The sequence below is a fragment of the Diplotaxodon limnothrissa genome, linkage group LG19 (assembly GCF_057381915.1).
Source record: "Diplotaxodon limnothrissa isolate DT_005_m linkage group LG19, D_limnothrissa_male_GT1.1, whole genome shotgun sequence".
NCBI lineage: Eukaryota > Metazoa > Chordata > Actinopteri > Cichliformes > Cichlidae > Diplotaxodon > Diplotaxodon limnothrissa.
In genome coordinates, this window is record NC_140614.1 from 10,530,728 (window position 1) to 10,551,127 (window position 20,400).

Consider the following 20,400-nt stretch of genomic DNA (forward strand, 5'->3'; position numbering starts at 1 on the left):
AGCGGAGATGACAATAAAGTTTACTTTGACTTCAGCAGCGAGCAGGCGCACCGAGGAAAAACATCGGTGCAAATGATAAGTCTGCATCATGATGTCTGGTGTTTTCATGTTTGTTGGTTTGTTTTTATTTTGTTTTATATTTGGCCTGGTTTGAATCCTATTTGCATGAACGATGCTTTTCTGTGGCTACCTCTACAGTTCCTCTTCTACTTTTTCTTGCCTATGGTGTGCCACAAGGTTCAGTTTTGGGGCCTTTATTGTTCTTGCTGTATTTACTTCCTCTTCAGCACTTATTGAGGACTTTTAAGGACATTTCTTATCACTGCTATGCCGATGATATTCAGTTATATACAGTGTTGGGACTAACGTGTTAAGTAACACGTTACAGTAACTACATTATTATTGTGGTAACGAGCACGGTAACTAGTTATTAAGCCAAAACCAGGAACACGTTACTCGTTACTGGGATTTAGATAGGCTCGTTATTCGTTACTTCGTGTGGTGGCTATCGCATTAGCATTAGCAAGTGGTGGAGGCCAGCAGGTGGATGAGGGAAAAGGGAGGCAAGAGGAGAGACCCGAGGGATTCAGAGAAAATATTACGCGTTTCTTATTGAGGTAAAAAGGAACAGTTTGTCCCGGACTTCAGCTACAATGAAAAAGACACAAAGCTGGAGTTATACTGTGTCTTTGCTGCACAGCTGCCTCTTCTCCTCCTGTTCTCTCCCCTCCCTCTCCTGTTTCTACTTCAATCATGAAACTGATCAATGATCAGCTGATCGGCTTTTCTCTCTTGTTTATTTATCGCCCACTTTGCGCCAGAAAGAGGAAACCAGCGGATGTCGCGCTAAACAACAGCAGCACTTTTAAGCTTGATCAGCTGTTGTTAGAATTTATTTAATATTAATTTCTAGTATCAGCTGATGTTTGCTGGAGCCACAGCTGTAAACCTGCTGGTCATGATATCGGTTTGGTTATCTGGTGAGAGGGAAACATGAAGATGAAACCAGGAGATGTCCTTACTGGATCATCAGAGCTGAACAGGTGATGGAGAAACAGGTTTACCTTTTAGGTGACATGAATGAGTTGAAGTTATGAACTGTTTCTGAGAGACAAATAACACCAGGATCCTTTTCTTTGTAGCTGACAGCTGGTAACTGTGCAGGGGCGGGTCTAGCAAAGTTTTGCCAGGGGGCCAGGTAGGGCATTAACAGGGAAAGGGGGGCACAAAGAAATACTTTCTTATTCTCATTTAAAATGTCTCGCTCTTAATAAATAATTATCTGAATCTTACAACAAACAAGGTTCAAGGTTCTTTATTTGTCACCTTGAACCGATTGATAGATTGATGCATATATACCATCAGAACAGTGTACATCACTGTCACAACAGTGTTTGATTTCATTCAAAGACTTTATGATTTTTCCTATAATGGCGGCCGGTCTCTAGTCAAAACGCCCGGGACTATTTTTTGTCCCAGTCCAGCCCTGTATGCAGCTCATCTGCAGTCTGGTGTTACCTACATCTTCCTATTCAGAAGGCAGAATTTCTGAGTTCTGAGTACAATCAAAAGCACCACGACTGCAGTTTTTGTGTTGGATGTAAAAAGCGCACATGACGCTGTGACGTAGGCTAGAATCATGGCGGCGGTCAACGACGGTCCAGGCGTGGGATTTCTCTCGTGGAAATATGAACATTATCTTTTCCTTTCTGTTGGTAGGTGGCACAGTGCACTGTGGCAGGATAGTGCTAACATGTAAGCTACAAGACTGGCAGTCTGGCTGGGTATCCAGTTACGGAGGCAACACATTAACAAGAGAATTCTGAGTAAAACCAAAGTTACTTTCCCTAGTAACTAGTTACTCTGAAAGTAACAAGTAACTTAAAGTAACAGAGTTACTTTTGATAGAAGTAACTAGTAATGTAACTAAGTTACTAATTTAAAGTAACTTACCCAACACTGGTTATATATCTCCTTTAAGCCCCAAGATGCTTCCAAGCTACAGATTTTGCATAAGTGCATAGACTCCATTAGATGTTGGATGGCTGGAAACTTTCTTCAACTAAATGAGGAGAAGACTGAAGTCCTTGTTTGTGCTTCTAAAAATTTGTACCTAGGGTTATGGAAAACTTGGGTCCACTTGCTACATTTGAATAGAATAGAATTCAACTTTATTGTCATTGCACATGCACGGGTACAGGGCAACGAAATGCAGTTTGCATCCATCCAGAAGTGCTTTAGTGATATAGATATATTACAATATATATTAGCAATAATATAGATATGTAAGTATATTACAGAAATGGGTCTATTATGGTATGTTATAATGTACACGGTATGAAGTATGTTGTGAATATTCTATAACTATAAGTATGTACAGGCTGTAGTGAGTACAAGCTATGTACAGGCTATGAACAGGATATAAATATGAAAAACTATACAGAATATGAAATAAATAACTTTGCAGAAATCTGAGATATACAGTTATACAGAAATGGGAACTATGCAAGTTGTAAACAGTTGTAGGGTTAAAAATTATCGTATGTACAGAAAGATTATTTACACAGAGCTATACAGTAGTGCAGTTAAGATAAGTGAGGGTGTAGATAGTTTCTACAGAGGCTATATAAAGTGCTAGTGGTTGTGAGTGGTGGTTCAGTCCATGTTATTATTGTGTGTTTGAGGGTACAGTTGTCCATTGTGGGTGTGTGTGTGTTCAGTCCATGTGTTAACGTGGGTCAGATGTCAGGAGGCAGAGTTCAGGAGTCTGACAGCTGTGGGGAAGAAGCTGTTCCGGTACCTGGTGGTCTTAGTCCGGAGGCTCCTGTAGCGCCTCCCAGAGGGCAGGAGGGTGAAGAGTCCATGTGATGGGTGACTGGGGTCTTTGATGATTTTCCCAGCCCTTTTCAGACACCGCTTCCTGTAGATGTCTTTTATGGCAGGAAGTGGTGCTCCGGCGATGCGCTGGGCAGTTATCACGACCCTCTGCAACGCCTTCCGGTCCGAGGCAGAGCAGTTCCCGTACCAGACTGTTATACAGTTGGTCAGGATGCTCTCAATGGTGCAGCGATAGAAGTTCACCAGGATGTCTGAGGACAGGTGGTTCTTCCTCAAAGTCCTCAAGAAGAAGAGGCGCTGGTGAGCCTTCTTGACCAGCTTGGAGCAGTTGGTCGTCCAGATGAGATCCTCGGAGATGTGGACTCCCAGGAACTTGAAGCTGCTCACACGCTCCACAGCCGTCCCCTTAATGTGGATGGGTGGATGTGGGTCAGCATTTCTCCTGTAGTCCACGATGAGCTCCTTGGTCTTCTCGGTGTTAAGCAGCAGGTTGTTTGTGTCGCACCACTCAGCCAGACGATCCACCTCCTCCCTGTAGGCGGCCTCATCGTTGTCACTGATGAGGCCAATCACTGTGGTGTCATCTGCAAACTTAATGATGGTGTTGGTTGCTAAACCTTCTATCAGGAGCCTTGGTGTTACCATTGACTCAGCTCTGACTTTGGACGCTCATGTAAAATCTCTGGTTCGCTCCTGTATTTATCACTTGAGAAACATTGCTAAGCTGAGTCATATTGTATCGTGCTCCGAATTGGAAGTTGTCATTCATGCATTTGTTTCATCTCGTCCGGATTATTCTAATTCTTTGTTTACTTGTTTATGTAAAGCCTCTTTGGAGCGTCTGCAAGTCGTTCAGAACGCTGCTGCAAAGCTTCTGACCAAGTCCTCCAAGTCCTCCCATGTCACACCCCTGCTGATCCAGCTGCACTGGCTCCCCGTTAAATTCAGAATCCACTTTAAGGTTTTGACCTTGACTTTCAGGGCTCTGCATGGACAAGCACCAACATATATAAGTGAACTTTTACATCCATACATTCCCAGCAGGTCCCTGAGGTCATGTCACTAGGGCTTGCTGGCTGAAAACACACAAGGCTGAAAACAAAAGGCGACTTTTGTGACTGTGGCCCCCAGACTGTGGAACTGTCTCCCTTTGAGCCTGAGATCTGTGGACTCAGTGGTCGCTTTTAAAAAACAGCTAAAAACTCATCTTTTTAAACTTGCTTTTGGTTGATTTTTATGTTTTAGCTTCTGTGAAGCACTTTGTGATTTTTATCTTGAAAGGTGCTATATAAATAAAATTGTACATACTTATTTTGCGAGTTGGTTATTAGGCGCTGCTCCAGCCACCCAGAGAACCCCCCGCCGCCTCGCCCTCTCCTCCCTGCAGCGGGCGCTCCTCGCAACCGGAGGGCGCCCTTACTCCCAGCAAAAGGCCGTAAGAACACCGATGGGTGCCATTCCCAAAATTCGCTGGCATGACGTCGGGGCAGCATCAGTACGAGCAACTTTTTTTGGCCGATGCCCGTGATGCCGCCCTGGGCAAATGCCCATGTGGCCCATAAGAGAAACCGCTACTGCTCCCACCTGACAATAAAGTGTCTCAGGCAGCGAGCCTCAGCCTGAGCCACGGAGCAGCAGCTGGGACTGAATATTTTATGCCTGATTATTATCTGGATCATGATCAGCGGATTTATCGGCGCTCTGGATCAATAACTGCTTATGTGCTGCTGCAGTCCCTCCTCCCGCCAGCAGGGGGAATCCTGCTCTCACATCAAACAGCGCAGGAACCCTCAATCTCTGCGCATGCTCACCGGAAGTAAACAAATCAGCATGGCAGCACGCTGCTTGGAAAGAAGCGATCGGCAGTATTGATGATAAACGTATCGATACAGTTATTGTCGCTGCTGAGGGGAGGAGTTGATCATCGATCAACTGATGGTTTAATCAGTCAGCTGCAGGATGGAAGCAGTGAGGAATCGACTGGCCGAGTGTTCACAGGAGGCTCACGGTGAGGCTCACAGCACCGATCCGAGCATTGATCACAGATAGGTGACAGCTTCGGCTCTGGGACTATTTCTTTTGCCACAGAAAGTAGATCCGACTCAGAGCGGCTCACAGCGCATGCTCGTTATCGGGCTGAATGTTTGATGTTTACTTGTTTGGTTGAATTACACATGTGACACACCTGCCCTGCTGTGAGGGGAGGGGTCATAAAACTACAGACTGTATATCCAGACCCACCCATCAGCAGATTAATAACTAACCTGGCCGTCTGCTTCCTGTCACGTGATGCCGTTGGTCTCTTAAACACACCTGACAACATGCAGATCCTTCCACTGCTGAGAGGCTGTGCAGAGGTCAGCGAAAGAAGTCTGGATGATTAAAAATGGAGGGCAGGGGCTGAGGTGGGGCCTCCTTTTGCAGGGCAGACTTTGCTGAGTGAGTGGGTAAGATGTGTTTTTCATTCGTTTCCATGGTTTCAGCTTAAATGTCGCTGTGGTGACCCTTGCTGTCCTTACTGGTCTGTGTCAGCTTGTGAACCTGGAATATCATGACCAACCACGTCGAGTGTGGGCGGGGCTTTAGAGTTCTCCAGACTGTCATTAGAGGTGTGATCATGTAGTTTTACCGAGCAAACAGGAAATAAGCTCACGTGATTATAATATGAATGACCAATGCTGACATCAGTGCCCCACCCACCCATGTATCTCAGGTGTTTGCTTATCAATCAGCATTGCTGATCACTGATTACTTTTCAGATCTGTACCTGAACCAATCGGTGCCCTACCTGGACGGGCCACCTGAGCCGCTGCAGTTCCACCGTGACTGGATCGCTCCAAACAAGCCCTGCATCATCCGCAACGCCTTCAGCCACTGGCCAGCCCTGGCCAAGTGGAGCCCTGACTATCTGAGGTAAGCAAGCCCCACCCACCCTTGTCACTATGGTAACAGGTCAGCTCCTAATAAATGAAGTCTGGATTAGTTCATCCAGATAAGAGAGAGATATTCTGTGGAGCTCGTGCATCATCATTTTCAGGCTCGAAGGCGCTCAGCTGTCCTCGTCAGGTGTAGATGTCACATGATTGTTTTTTTTCTCTGCAGGGAGAAGGTGGGGTCAAAGGTCATAAGCGTGGCAGTGACTCCAAATGGCTACGCCGACGCGGTAAATGGAGATCGATTTGTGATGCCTGAAGAGAGACAGATGAGCTTCTCCTCTGTTCTTGACATCATCGAGGGGAAGGTGAGACTGCACGCTGCTGTCCGAATGGCCCTGCATGAATGCCACCTTACTAATAAAGTTGTCTTGATTGAATGTGCAGGTGGACAAAGGGGGCGGAGTCTTCTATGTCCAGAAGCAGTGCTCCAACCTGCTGCAGGAGCTGCCCGAGCTCACTGCTGACGTACAGCCGCACATTGCCTGGATGAGCACGGCACTTGGTGAGCTGTTAGTCTGTCTGCGATGTTGACCAATCAGAGTGTCTCTCACAGATTTGCAGAATCCACAAACATCGCAGGAAGTCGAGAGCATCACAATCCAGTCTGTGAAAATGATGTGTGCGTGATGACGGTGATCTTCACAGGAAGCAGTTTCAGTGCGTTTCCTGTCAACTGGTCTCTCCATCTCCACCTTTGCGGAGAAAACAGGTCCAGCCGAACTCCATAATTAACCTCAGTGTATGAAGAGGACTCTCCATTTACATGCACAAACTGGAGTCTATTAGATAGATATGATACAAACCACTGCAGCACAGTACCTGTAATACCTACAGCATGTTCTAATCGCTCTAATGGGATATTATGGTCGACAGTATCGAACGCTGCACTGAGGTCTAGCAGGACAAGCACAGAGATGAGTCCACTGTCAGAGGCCATAAGACGATCATTTGTAACCTTCACTAAGAAATTGAATTATTATGATATAACAATAATTATTGAATGAAATTAAAATCAATTACTAAATCAAAAAGCTCAGCGGAGCAGATCCAGCAGCTTCTGTTTTGATTAAAGAGGAAAATAAATCATCATGGTAGGGAAGGACCCCCCTCCCCGCTTTTGAATAACACACTGCCCTCCATGTTTCTCCTCCTGTCGTCCCTGCCGCAGTAACTGTGTGACCCAGAGGGGGACCCACCCCAGTTTGACCACCAGCTGATCTGACTGTTATCCTACTGTTTTCTCCTTTCAGGAAAGCTGCCGGACGCTGTGAACTTTTGGCTCGGAGAGGCGAACGCCATCACCTCCAGTGAGACCCACGCCTTGATCTCACTCTCTCACTCACACGCGAGTTGCGGCGTGGTGATGCTGATGCGTGTTTCTGTGTTTCAGTGCACAAAGATCACTACGAGAATCTTTACTGTGTCGTCTCTGGAGAGAAACACTTTGTTTTGATGCCGCCCACAGACCGCCCTTTCATCCCCTATGGTAACCATGGCAACCACCAAGTCTTCTCTACAGCAATAACCATCCACCTGTGGTAACCATGGTAACTATCTCCGCAGGTTTGTTCCAACCAGCCGTTTACCATCAGAGAGATGACGGCGAGTTCGAGGTCATCGATCAGAGCGACTCAGAGATGGTGCGTTCAGGTTTTCTTGTAAGGCTACGTCCACACTAATGCGTCTTCGTTTGAAAACGCAATGTTTTCTCTCAGTCTTGGCCTCACTGAGACGCAGCATTTTGAAAACACAACAGAGCTGTCCCGTTGTAGTTGGACACAACGCAGACTTTCTAAAATCACTTTGTACATGCTGCATAGCTTTTCTTCAGTTCCTTTAATTCTCACTCAGTTTTGTGCAGGACTGGAACGTAAGTGTTTTCACAACCCTGTGAAAACAACTGAAAGTGTGGGCGCGGAACGTTTTCAGACGAAAATCACGTTTTCAAATCTATCCGGGCTAGTGTGGACGCAGCCTAAGTCTCAGCACCTCATTTCAAACCACACACCTCCATGACTCCCCCTCCCAGGTCCCATGGATCCCTCTGGACCCACTGAACCCGGACCTGGAGCGGTTCCCGCAGTACCGCCGGGCGCGGCCGCTCCACTGCAGCGTGAAGGCCGGAGAGATGCTGTACTTGCCGTCGCTGTGGTTCCACCACGTACAGCAGTCACACGGCTGCATCGCAGGTACCTGAACGTACCACGCTGTGTTTAACTTTACTTTGATCAATAATGGACAGACACGAGCAGATAATCGATCAGATAATCTCAGTGAGGCCTTCACACTAAACACATCCGCTCCCGTTTTGTCTGCAGTGAACTTCTGGTACGACATGGACTACGACATCAAGTACAACTACTTTCAACTGCTGGAGGCTCTGTGTGAGGTCACAAGGTCCACGTGACATCACAGCGACAGTAACACATGGCCAATGAAGTTTTGTTTCTGTGGTGTTTGCAGGTCAAAGTTGGTCAGAAAATACATTTGACTAAAGCTCCTCTCCTTCATCGTTGGAGTCGTCATCAGCAGCCCAGCCATGGTTTCCCACGATTCTTTATTCACTTTGAGAATAAAATTTATTGTTCTGTCACTGAAAACTTCATCAATAACGTTCACCTGGCGTGGATTGATTCCACTTCCTGTTAGTGCCTTTGAACGAGCTGCGGATCAATAAAAATAAAAGTCAAACTTTCTCTTTGTGAATTTAACATTTGAATTACTGACAGTTTCTTTCCCTGAACGGCCGCTGCCTGCGGAGGTCGAGAAGTTAACGAAGGAAGGACCGACACAGACAGGAAACAATGAAAAAAGCTCTTTATTAAAGCACAGAAAAACGGAGCAGACAAACGACACACTCTAAAACTCTCAATCACCGACTCCACGCTCAAGGCCTCGATTCATCAATGATTATCAATCAGCTGATCGCACAGGAAACAAACACTCAAATGTAAACAAACAAGGTGCACAGAGAGGTCGTCGACCCCTGAAGCTCCACCCACTCACCCATCTCTCAGCCTCCATCAGTCAGGTGATCATCAGGAACCTCTGCATCTCAGAATCAAAAAGATGAAGCTTAATCAATAAGCCAATCAGCTGATCGATCAGTAAGAGGGTCAGATAAACCTGCAGAAAGTTCAGGAAGCCAAATTTTATTTTAAACAAGTCAAAACAAGGACCCGCCCACAATTATTCCTGAACAGCTGATTGATCAGCTGGGCCAATCAATCAGACATAATGATGATCAATAAACTTCTTCTACTGTGATAAAACAAAGTTTCTTTAAAAACTGGCGCATGACCTCAGAGGGAACATTGACCATGCAGCTGTTTTAGGCTCCGCCCCTGAGGGAGGGAGGTGGAGGAAAAGTTTAGCCATCCTGATTGGTGCAGACGTGGAGGTGTCGGGTGGATTTCCGTCATGGTTACAGACGTCCGACTAATAAAGTTTCATCTGTTTTAAGAAATATATATTTATAAGTTTCTGACGACAGGAAACGGGACAAGGGGGCGAGACGCGTGATGACCACCTGCTCTGCTCCCACCAGACGCTGCTCAGACGGACAGCTGCTGAGTCATATTTTTACTTTTCATCGCTTTGATGCTGCAATCAGATAACTCTGTGTGCCCTTATTTTGAAAGTTCAGCTGTTGCTAACCAGTTAGACCCACCCCTTCCTGTGTAAAAAAAAAAAAAAAAAAAAATCTAATTATCTCTGCAAAAACATGAAGCAGTCTACTTAGCTTCTGTTTTCAAATTAAAAGTTGAAGGAAACCCACGGTTAGGACGTTTTTTTTCTGTTGGTGATCGTGATCAATAAAGTTCAGGATTTCAGGCCTTTTGACCAATCAATCCCTCTGAGATGCAAATTGTTTTTGTTATTATTTTGCATTATTTTGGAGGTACGGCTCCTGTTTGTAAAAATAAATGAATAAAGGCTGAATTTGAATAAATATTATCGATAACTCAGCCTCATCAATACGATGATCAGGAACCAGCCAGTGAGGAAGAGTCCTGGCTGAGACTCCTCCTCCAAACCTGATCACTGATCAGTGAGTGATATCGATCTGCAGATCAGAGCATGGAGGCTGTGGGGGGGAGGGGTGAGCAGCAGGCGGCGCCGCAAGGCCAGCGCTCCGTCAGACGCAGGGAGATGCTCAAACATCTAATCGATCAGCAATCAATAATCAGAATCAGTCACTACGTCTGCCGGAGCACCGATCTTTAACCTAAACATCATCCAGCTTAAAGTTCCATGGCTTTTTGATTTGTGGGCGTGGTATCCTGCGTGAAAGCGTTCTGATTGGACGCTGCTGACATCACACACAAAGAGCACAAACAGCCTCTGCCCGGCACACACTCACAATCAGTCGTCATGGTTACTCCTGCGGTAGATGGGCACATTAATGCTGTGGAACGCCGGGACCCAGCGGTTGTCATGGAGACCCACATTGCAGCCAGGCGTGTCCCTGCGGGCGCCATGGCAGCACATCCAGTACCCTGGGCCATACGGCAACGCCTGGCAGTACGGCTTGTGGTGCCAGCGGCACAGCGACACATCACCGCGCCCGTAACGCTTCTTGCACTGCTTGCAGGGATCGTCACGGTAACGGGGGTCTGACACCCACAGCGAGTCAGCGGGCCGCACGCCGTAGTTCTCGATGATGAACTTGAAGTAACTGCAGGCGCACTTGAGCGCGGCAAGGCTCTGCGTCGGCAGCAGTAGGAAGATCTTGACGAGCAGGTGGTGCGGCAGCGCTGTCAGGTACGGCTGCGGCTCCAGCAGCTGCTGCAGCCGCTGACGCTTCTCAAGGAAGTCCTGCGACGCCGACGCACGCCACACCAGAGGCGCCGAGGCAGGGTTGCTAACTACGCCAGCATCCTCAGTTCCTCTCCTCCTAGTCTTCTCTGATTGGCTGTCAGTACTGCAGGGGGAGGGCTTAAAAGGTTGAAGCACATAGGTGGCTCTGTGGCATGGGGGGTGGTGTGCCGAGTGTGTGGGGGAGGGGGTGGAGTCTTCGCATTTCTCAGGTGTTGGAGACAAAAACAATAAGCCAGGCACAGGCTCCTCCTCCTCAGAGGGCGGGGCCTTAAGGTGAGTCTCTGTTACAGTGCGCTCCCTCTCCACACCTGCAGCCTCCTCCGACTTGACCAGCTCACCTGAAAGGGGCGTGGTCAAAGCTGAGGCCGGAAGACAGCCGACTGGTTCCCTGCTCAGACACTGAGCTGCAGGTGATGATGGTGACGCAGGCTGGCTGGGGGTGGAGCTGTGACCTGTGGCAGCGGCGAGCAGCACACGCCCCGCTGTCCTCCGCAGGCTGTTGCTACGTGACAGGTTGCCCTCTGCCCGCCGCCTAAGACATTTAGACTCTAGTCTCGCCACCATATCTGACACTCTGATGCTTTCTGGCTCCTCCCCCCTGTGCTCCGAGCCGTCCCTGAGCTTGGTGGGCGGGGCTCTGGAGAGCATGATAGTGGTGCAGCTCCTCTGGAGAGCGAGCACAGGTTTGGAGTCCAGCTGCTGCTCACTTACTCTCTGCTCCAGAAACGCCACCATGTCTACCACTGACACTTTCAGGTCCGCCTCCTCTGCTGTCCCCAGTTCGCCACCACACTGCTGACCGGAGTTCGGGCGCTGCGGAGCAGGTCTGAGGTCACAAGCACTCTGGTCTTGCTGAAGGTTTTGGGTGTTTCCGGACCGGCGGCGCCGTTTGGCGGTACAGTTTTCATCCCAGCTGCCCTTTGCCTTCACGGCTCGTGACAGCCCCGTCCCAACGCTGTAGTTGGTGCATGGTGCCGGCGCCCTGTCCCTGCTGTTCGCAGCACACTCGCCACCTCCGGCACTATCTTCTCGTCCCCTCTCTGAAACAAAGATGGCGATCTTCTCGCGGACGTGTCCGGGTTTGATGACGGTCCAGACATCCAGCGGCGTGTCGGCATCCTCAGCAGCAGTCTGGAACAGTTTGGGCGTGTTGTTCTCGCAGCCTGGCGGCAGCAGTGGGAAGTGCTGCAGGGTGGTGCCGGACTGCGTCTTGAGGCAGAGCGACGTCATGCTGCTTGTGATGGCGTTTGCTGGGCATCGCAGCGTGTTGGCGGAGATTACACTGAATGGGAAGCGGCTGCTGCTGCCATGGTTACCAGTGTACGTCCTGAGCAGCCCCCCCTGCTGGCTCACAAACAGACTGCTCCGCTGCGTCCCCGTCTGAACGCCGGACGCATCGAGACGCAGCTCTGAACGCACGAGCTTCGGGTAAGACTTCAGGTGCATGATGGTCCTGTGGGGAGACAGAGAGGTCACATGATTAAAATCCAACCGAGATATTGACTTATCAAAATAAAAGACCCCAGGAAATTATCGACATGTTTGGCATTCAGATTTTCAAAATAAAAGTCAGATAGAGGTGTTTCCTGTGGGTGCGTCTCAGATCAGAGCAGGTCAGACTCTCTCCGAGGTGATTCTGAGATATTTCATCACCCGATCGTGGTGTAAACATTTCAACACGAGATCACGTCAGAGCTGATCTGAGGTCAGGCTTCCTCTCCTCCTCATGAAGAACGCCTTATTAGTCCGAGGGAGGGCCACACTGGTTTTACTGGAACACTTTACCTCTGCTCGTAAAACTGGGATGTGGAGGAGGCCCATGGACTTCCTGTTACTCAGGTGAAGGCGGCACCTTTTTGCCTCAGTAATGAACAAACTCATGTGTGTTTATGGTCAGCGCCCTGACAGACTGCAGCTCCTCTCGCGTCCACCGGGGGCTGCTGTAACTCTCCTCCTTCAAGCGAATAAGAAAAGCTTGTTGCTTATGTTTGGTGGTGGGGGACAGCTGATATGAAAGGGGGGGGGGGGGGGGGGGGGGGAGTCAGTTGCAGAGACCAAAAACACACATGTTCAGCTCCCTTTGATGTGCACACTGCCTCACTGTGGGCGTCACAGGAACTCCAGGTTTAAACCGGATAATTTGGATTTGTTTGTTCTTCGTTCTTCACTTGCCCTCCTCATGTTTCTTGACCACATGTACCGAGCATGTGCAGAAACGCATGTTTTTAACGTTTTGGGTGGTGGATGCCATCATGACGAAGGCTCGGTGCAGCAGCATTACCTCAGCGCTCGGCTGGGCCCGAGCCCGCAGACACGCCCGCACAGATGTGGAGGAAACCACGACAGCTTCATGCTCTCGGCTATCAGTCGCATGGACTCGCATGTGTGTGACGTGTTCAGGACACTGATTATGTTAATGATCGGTTATTGATTGGAGAGGACAAAACGATCTGTGCGCTCAGACACAGACAGAGTGAGAAACTTTGACTCTAATTTTGTCTGAATGTGTTTAATGAGTCATTTTACTTCACAGGGACTTTTTTTTTAACCTCCTAGGACCTGCGTCCACATATGTGGACATCACATTTTGGGTTATTTAGACTAAAATACTCAATTTTGCTCTACAAGGGCCTGATATCCACTTACAAGGACATTATACTGCCACTGTTCTATCAACATTTTAAACGAATATCCTCATATGTGCCTCTGATTTTTCTTAGAAACAAAAATCAGGTTAAAAAAAACAAAAAAAACCCAAACCTTGTAATTCTTTGTTTTTACATTTATCGGGTCCCAATGAGCCCAAATATCAAAAAGAAATTAAAAATTAATTAATTAAATTTTAAAGTTAATTTAATGAGGATTTTTTTCTTTTTCAGTGATTTTATTCTGTTCATTTCATTTTTTGTGTTTATTGAACATTCGGGATAAATAAAGTCAATCTCACCCGGCGCTGATCATTACTTGTTTTCAGTGAAGCCATGTCACCTGGCCAACAGTCACATGACCGGCAGAGTTCCCTGTCACGCCTGCGTCTCAGCCGTTCAGGGTGAGACACAGGGTTTTAATAGTTTTGCAATTTTAATTAGTTTTTATTTTGATTTAGTTTTGACTTCAGATTTTCAATTTTATATCAGTTTTAATTAGTTTTTACCAATTGTTTGCTAGTTTAGTTTAGTTTTTATTTTTTGAAAATCCTTAATTTCAGTTTAGTTTTGATTAGTTTCAGTTATAGTTTTAGTTGTTTGCAATAATTAAGTGTAACAAAATCGCAGTTTCATCATATCAGTCATTCTCTTCTGCTTATCCTTGGGTATGTTGCTATTCCAGCTACCATACCCTGCACCCTGCACAGGTCGCCTGTCTGTCGCAGGGCTAACACGCAGAGACAGACAACTCACATTCCCACCTATGGGTTCTTTAAATAAATAAATAAATAAATAAATAAATAAATACATACATAAAGGCAGATGAACAACCATTGATACCAGGCAACTATAAAATGTATATCTTGGCCCCAATGAGACTATTAACTCTTGCACCACCGCGTGTTCGTAATTTTGGTTCAAGTGAATTGATAAACTTTTTGAAGGCAATTGACTCACATAGTTATGTAGATATCCCCGTCCTGTTGTCTCGGGATGCATCACGCTGCCTTGCCTGGGGTTAGCTTCTGTTTTCTGGGGATGAGGGTTGAGTGTGCTCCCTTACCTTCTCAAGGTAAGCTAGGTTAGCCTTCTTGTGTGAGCTTTTCAAGTGCACTTTAAGGTTTGTGGGATTTTTTCCCTTTAGAAATGTCCCTCATAATTTGTCTCTTTCCACTACAAGACACTTGCTTTATCCAAAACACAGTCATACTCAAAGTAATCCCAAATTGGACTCTGGCGCTTTCTCCTGACTTTTCCTGACACGATTCTGCACGTGGACGGAGCAGCAACACAGAAACACTGGAAACTAAACTTCATTTTCACCCTTGACTATTGTAGGACACGCACACATCAATGAAAACTAAACACATTTTTGCTATAAATTCAGTTCATTTTAGTTAGTTTTCCTTTTTTTGTTTTTATTTCCGTTAACGAAAATGTTTTTTCACTTCTAGTTTTCGTTAACGATAATAACCTTGGTGAGACTAGACAGATTAAAGGAGCGCCATCAGGTTTACAGCTGTGAGTGAAGGAGGACCTTCCTGCTCCCCGACGGCCGTGTCAGGTTCTTTCTGGGAGAACATAGTCTTCCTCGGGCTCAGCTGAGGGAACACCGAGGTGTTCCCAGGCCAGCTGAGAGACATTATGTGTCCAACGCGTCCTCCCAGTAGGACATGTCTGAACCCCTCAGCTGGACTCATCTCTGAACTGAACCCGCACAGGTGACGAGACAACGCCCGCATTCATGAATTTAAAGCAGGATTTTAATACTGCAGCAGCAGCAGCATCGCCGTAAGAACAGCTTTCCCAGCAGATAAAAGCTGTTTTAAAGCCCATTATGAATAAAGTTGGCTTGGATAAACCCTGCAAATACCAGCCGGGCCGTGCAGACAGCTCCGTGTGAAGTGTCCCGCGTGCACAGAGCTTATACAACCTTGTGAAGCTTACAGAGGCAGGACGCACTCAGAGCTCTGGGTTTGCAGGATGACCTCAGTGATGATGTAACCCGTGAAAAAGGTGTGTTTGTACGAACACATCACAGTTACACAACCGTGCTCAGAAACAAAAAGCCCGTTTGAACACAGTAGCAGTGAAGTCGGCTCTCATCCAATCAGATGCGGATCCACAGCGAGACGAGCTAAGGTTTCTGAGCGAGAGGAGTTTGGTTTCCAGGCCGTCGGCACTGCGCCTGAGAACAATTAGGATTACACAAACCGCAGCAGGGCGGCCAATCAGAGCCAGGTATAAAACACACTGGGAGCACACGGAGGTCAGAGGTCACACGCATGCAGCGAGGGATGAGGCACAGCTGTGTCATCAGCAGCGTTTCTGAGGTATTCATGTCCTGGTCAGCTCTTTAGATTCAAAACAGCCGCCCAGTGGTGTTTCAAGATGGCTGCCGAGGTGGTGATGTGAACAAACTGATCCAGAATCAGAACCCGGAACTCTGATCTGTCGCACAGCATCTTGGGAGTTGTATTCATGTGTTTCTCTGCGTCACTTTTACACAATGCTAACTGTGTTTACCTCCACTCTGTGTGCTGATTGGCCGGTGGTGGTGCTGGGGGGCGTGGTACTGGTTTGAGTGACAGCTCCGCTGATCCTTCAGCTTCACATTTCTCAGACGTTCGCCTTGACTCCTCCCACACAGGAAGCTAAACCAGGCGCTGTTTCTCCTGCGCCAAGGTCTCCAAAGGAGTCAGGATGTGACCGCACACACACACACACCCTGCAGGAAAAAACAAGCACACACCAACACATCAGTGACACACACACACACACACACACACACACCTGAGGTCACGGCCCAGGTGTATAATCCTCACACCGTAAGCAGCTTCATAATCATCAATATCTTCAAAATGAAATGAAAACATGTTCTACAACAGCTGGATCAGACATGCAGACTCAGACTGGGAGGACTGGGAGTGAACCAGCAGGGCCAGAAGTCAGTTTACGACACGCGGAGCAGCAGCGAGCTCACAGCCTGCAGGAAAAGCTCACCGTTCATCAGACAAACCTGCAGCTTGCGTCTATAGTGAGACACCAGCTCATGATACCTGACAGCCAATCAGCTGCCAGCTCTGTCCTCTCTGTCTATATAAGGAGCCGGTCACAGTGTGTTCAGTACACACACAGGCGCACAAACACAAGAGTGCGCACTGGTGTGCGTTCGTGCTGTTGAAGCAGGAAACTGTAAATATTTCAAAATAAAAGCTGACAGTTTAGTGACCAGCCGTTTCTCCTCACAGCTTCATAGCTGATTAATTCCCGCCACGTCTCCCAGCTGAGACGATCTGCAGGTGCTTCCTGCTCCCACAACAGGAAGAGTTCAGGAGAAACCTGAATGACATGGACCTGCTCACCTGCACAGGTGTGACAGGACTGCAGGTGTCCTGTAGCCTCACGTTTTCACCCCTTTCTGCTCAACACGTAAAAAAAGGACGGCAGGGATAGCTCAGTAGGTAGAGTGGGGGGCACATGATCGGAAGGTGGGGGGTTTGATTCCCCTGAAGAGCTACCCTGAGGCATCCCTGAGCGAGGTACCATCTCTACACACTGCTCCCCGGGCGCCCAATGGCTGCCCACTGCTTCACTGAGTGAATGGGCTAAATGCAGAGAGGAATTTCCCCACGGGGATTAATAAAGTACACTTTGTTCTTTTTCTTTCTTGACTCTGTTCCTTCAAGCGTCAAAGATTATGATAAGAAATGATTACCGATCAGCTGATTGATTAACCACACACACACCGAGGAGCCCGAGCGGGGGATGGAGTGGAGGCATTTCCCTCCTCCCTCTCCTGAAACCACCTCCTGCTGCTGGATCTGCAGCTTCCTTCTCTTTTGTTTGACGTGAACCAGTCAGAGACATCCTGATCAGGATCAATACACAAGCCGAGTCAGTCTAAACAGGGATCATTTCAAAGCTTTGTTAATGCTAATGAGCCAGATGCTGACTCTGATTAAAGAACAGACAGCGAGCTTATGCTGGAGCACTGCAGGCCTCATTATTTACTGTGTTAACAGGAGATTATTGATTGTTTGGGGATTTTACGATGATACTGAAGTTTTTATATTCCACCTTCCCCTGATGGAACACTGATCCAGCAGCCTGAGGCCGTCAGGTCTGATCTGACACGGGCGAAGGTAAAGATAAACAAACACCAACATCTGCCTATGGTTTCATCTCTAAGACATGCTGCCGTCCACCGAGTGGCGTTCTAACTGTGTCCCAGCCTGTCCGACGCCTGTTCCCTTCAGGGTGAGCAGGAGCACTCAAGCACGTGACCTCATTTACATTTGTAACATTCATGATAATAATCTGTATGACATCTCCACAAAAAGTTGATTAGAATCCAAATAAATTGTGTCACACTGCAGATCTGTAACTCTGCAGTGTCCTGAGCCTTCAAATTAAAAGCTTCTTTAGATCAGTGATTAATCATTAGCATCTTTAGTGCTGAGTCACTGATCAGGAGCCTAAAACATTCTGTACAAATGACAGAGGTCTGTGTTTCAGGCCACTGATTCTTCTATTTACTTAACCAGGAAACCCCTGAGACTAAAGTCCATTTACAGCCAAGAAAGCACCACATTAACAGGTTATATGAGTGGTCAGGTTTAACACAAGCAGAGGAGGGAGCTGCTGAGGAACAAGGTCCTGATGGCTTCTCCAGCAGAGGCTCAAAGTCCTGTGAAGACCCCGAGGATCCTGAAGAGGAGCGAGTATCACAAAAACTGTTCACTCACATGCTGTGATCTCCACGGGCTGAAGACAGAGACACCAGCTGATAACGTCCACACACACACACACAGAGTGTTTGTGGGCTCCGACTCATCTCAGGGTGTGACAGAGTTTAGAGGAATGTGTGTTTCTAAAGTGATTTTATAATCATCATGAGGACATTAGACCCTGTGGGAGCTCAGTCTCAGATCAGACCGGGGCAGACTCGGGCCAAACCGACCGCCAGCTGCTGAGTCTGCACTCCGAGGCTAACAGCTAGCAGCTAACAGCCTGTAAACTTCCCACCCTCCTGGGCCTCCGCCCTGCTAACGGCGAACATTAATCGGTAACCCAGCTGGGAGCGGCTTGGAGCTCCGCCACACCCGCAGCCACACTCGGTAAACAAAGTGTCCTGCACAAGTGCGCTGTTTACAAACAAACAACCGAGCTACACGAAAACAAACTTCGCTGCCGCAGCGCTAGTTAGCATGCTACTAGCTGCAGCCGCTCGCTCTCATTAAACACCTGGCTAACTAGCTAGCGTCTGCAGCTAACTAGCGGGGAGCAGAGGAGGACGGAGCGGCACGTCGATACTCCAGAGGACACGGAGGAAGTTTGAGGAGACGCTGCGGGTGGAGATCGGATCGTTTCCACCCCCACACCGACACCCAGCAGCGGCCCCGAGCCGCGGACTCTCGGAGAGGAGAGGCCGCGGGTCGCACTGACCTGAAGGAGGAAGCTGAGTCCGTCCACTGGGGAGCTCCGCTGGCAGCGACCGCAGACGGTGCAGTCCTCCGGTCCGGGGTGTCCTGACTGTCCGTAGCCCAGCTGCTGTCGGTGCCTTCGCTTCGCCGGTGCGTGGACCCACTTTTAAACTGTTTAACGCTTAAACGCAGCACGGAGGTGCGCGCTCCTCACCTAACTACATAGTAAAGCTCCCGATCGAGCACGCGCACGTCAACCTGCGGCTGTGCGTAATGACGTAGCAGTCCTAGCCTGAGCATCAACAACATGTAGGTTCGGTTTTAGCGACACCCAGAGGGCCGACACGCTTCATCAGTATGGACGATGATGGCTCAACGGCACGAAGGCAAGAAGGTCCCGGGTTTGAATCCGAGCAGGGTTCCAGGTCTGTGCTAAGCACCTCACAAGAACGGACTTTACACTTTACGTGTTGAGACTGAAAAGCCACGGAGTTCACCCGAAATAACCCAAAAGACTAAAGGTGTACATCCACAGAGACAGCAGGTCAGCTGATCACAGCCTGCACACCAACACAATCCTCTGCAGCTCTCAGTAGAAATGATCGTTAGTTTGATTGTTTTCCCCACACGGAATCATTACACTGATCTTCGGGTTCCCCACCCACTGACTCCACAGTCCACTGTGCACAGTCTGTTTAGGTGTGGAGGGAAGTCACACTGTGTAATCTTGACAACAGAAACTCGTTATTTTTTAATTCTCTGTCAGTGCGGGTTCCTACATAACAGATTCAAACTGAGTTCATACAGAATTACATTGGATTAATATTTGCATTTTCATGTACTAATTTTGTTTCATACAGCACGAGGTTCAGTTTCCTTTGTAACTGTAGACTTGTCCTTCAAGGAGCTACTTGTTACTTTCCTATGCTGAGTATACTTCAGAGCAGTACTTTTTCACTTTTACTTCAGTGAAAAAGTTGCTTCAGTACTTCAACTTTTACTGGAGTATTTTTAATCAGAATGTCTTTATTGTCATTGCAGTTCGTCTTGTAACCTGAAGGTTGCCGGTTCGAGCCATGACTCGGACAGTCTCGCTGGTTGTGTCCTTGGACAAGACACTTCACCTACCGCCTGCTTTGAGGGCCCCGAAAGCGCTATATAAATGCAATCCCTTATTATTATTAAAAGCGGTTTCCAATCAGTGCATCATCCATAAAAACATTTAAAAAAATCTTTATGTATTAGAAGTAAAGAGAGTCTGTACTTTTGCCACCTCTGTGAATGACTCAGGTAAACTCTTCCTCAGAGTTACTGGCTGTGCTGACACGCTAACTTTAAAGTAATTCTATATTTTTTCAAGTGTATGTAGGAGAACTAGGGACACATTTGTTCCTGAATGTAGCTCTGACAGTCCGTCATAGATTTCTTTCTTTGTTTGCATGTTTTCCCACGTGTCTGCACGGCTTCTCTCCGGCTACCTCCAACAGTCAGTTCCACACTGCTGGTCAGTGTTTGTCAAGTTACTTGAAAGAAGTAATCAGTAACTAATTACTGATTACTTCCCCAAAAAAGTAATCCAGTTACTTTACTGATTACTTATTTTCTAAAGTAATTAATTACTTAGTTACTTTTTAAAAACACGATTTACAACCTGAAGAGGTGATAAAGCGATAGATCTTTCAGCCCAGTTCTACTTTTTCTACATAATCCATCATACAAAATGTAATCAAA

At 47.6% G+C, this 20,400-nt stretch overlaps 2 protein-coding genes across 3 annotated transcripts; one reads left to right on the plus strand and one right to left on the minus strand.

Moving 5' to 3' along the window:
• Positions 1-4,662: 4,662 nt before the first annotated feature.
• Positions 4,663-8,459, plus strand: jmjd7 (jumonji domain containing 7). Its single transcript, XM_085342769.1, has 9 exons — positions 4,663-4,846; positions 5,598-5,751; positions 5,941-6,079; positions 6,159-6,276; positions 7,025-7,081; positions 7,165-7,260; positions 7,338-7,414; positions 7,804-7,963; positions 8,093-8,459. Exons 1-9 carry the CDS (start codon positions 4,798-4,800, stop codon positions 8,179-8,181), a joined length of 939 nt encoding a protein of 312 aa, XP_085198895.1. The 5' UTR covers positions 4,663-4,797; the 3' UTR covers positions 8,182-8,459.
• A 135-nt stretch (positions 8,460-8,594) lies between these two features.
• Positions 8,595-18,916, minus strand: fbxo34 (F-box protein 34). Of its 2 annotated transcripts, XM_085343271.1 has the most exons (3): positions 18,692-18,916; positions 15,770-15,971; positions 8,595-12,048 (listed from the first exon to the last, which is right to left on the minus strand). In XM_085343271.1, the coding sequence occupies exon 3, from the start codon at positions 12,039-12,041 to the stop codon at positions 10,140-10,142; it is 1,902 nt and encodes a 633-aa protein (XP_085199397.1). In that variant the 5' UTR covers positions 12,042-12,048; positions 15,770-15,971; positions 18,692-18,916; the 3' UTR covers positions 8,595-10,139. The 2 variants fall into 2 exon arrangements, with proteins under 2 accessions (XP_085199397.1, XP_085199398.1); XM_085343272.1 differs by lacking the exon at positions 15,770-15,971.
• Positions 18,917-20,400: the final 1,484 nt, after the last annotated feature.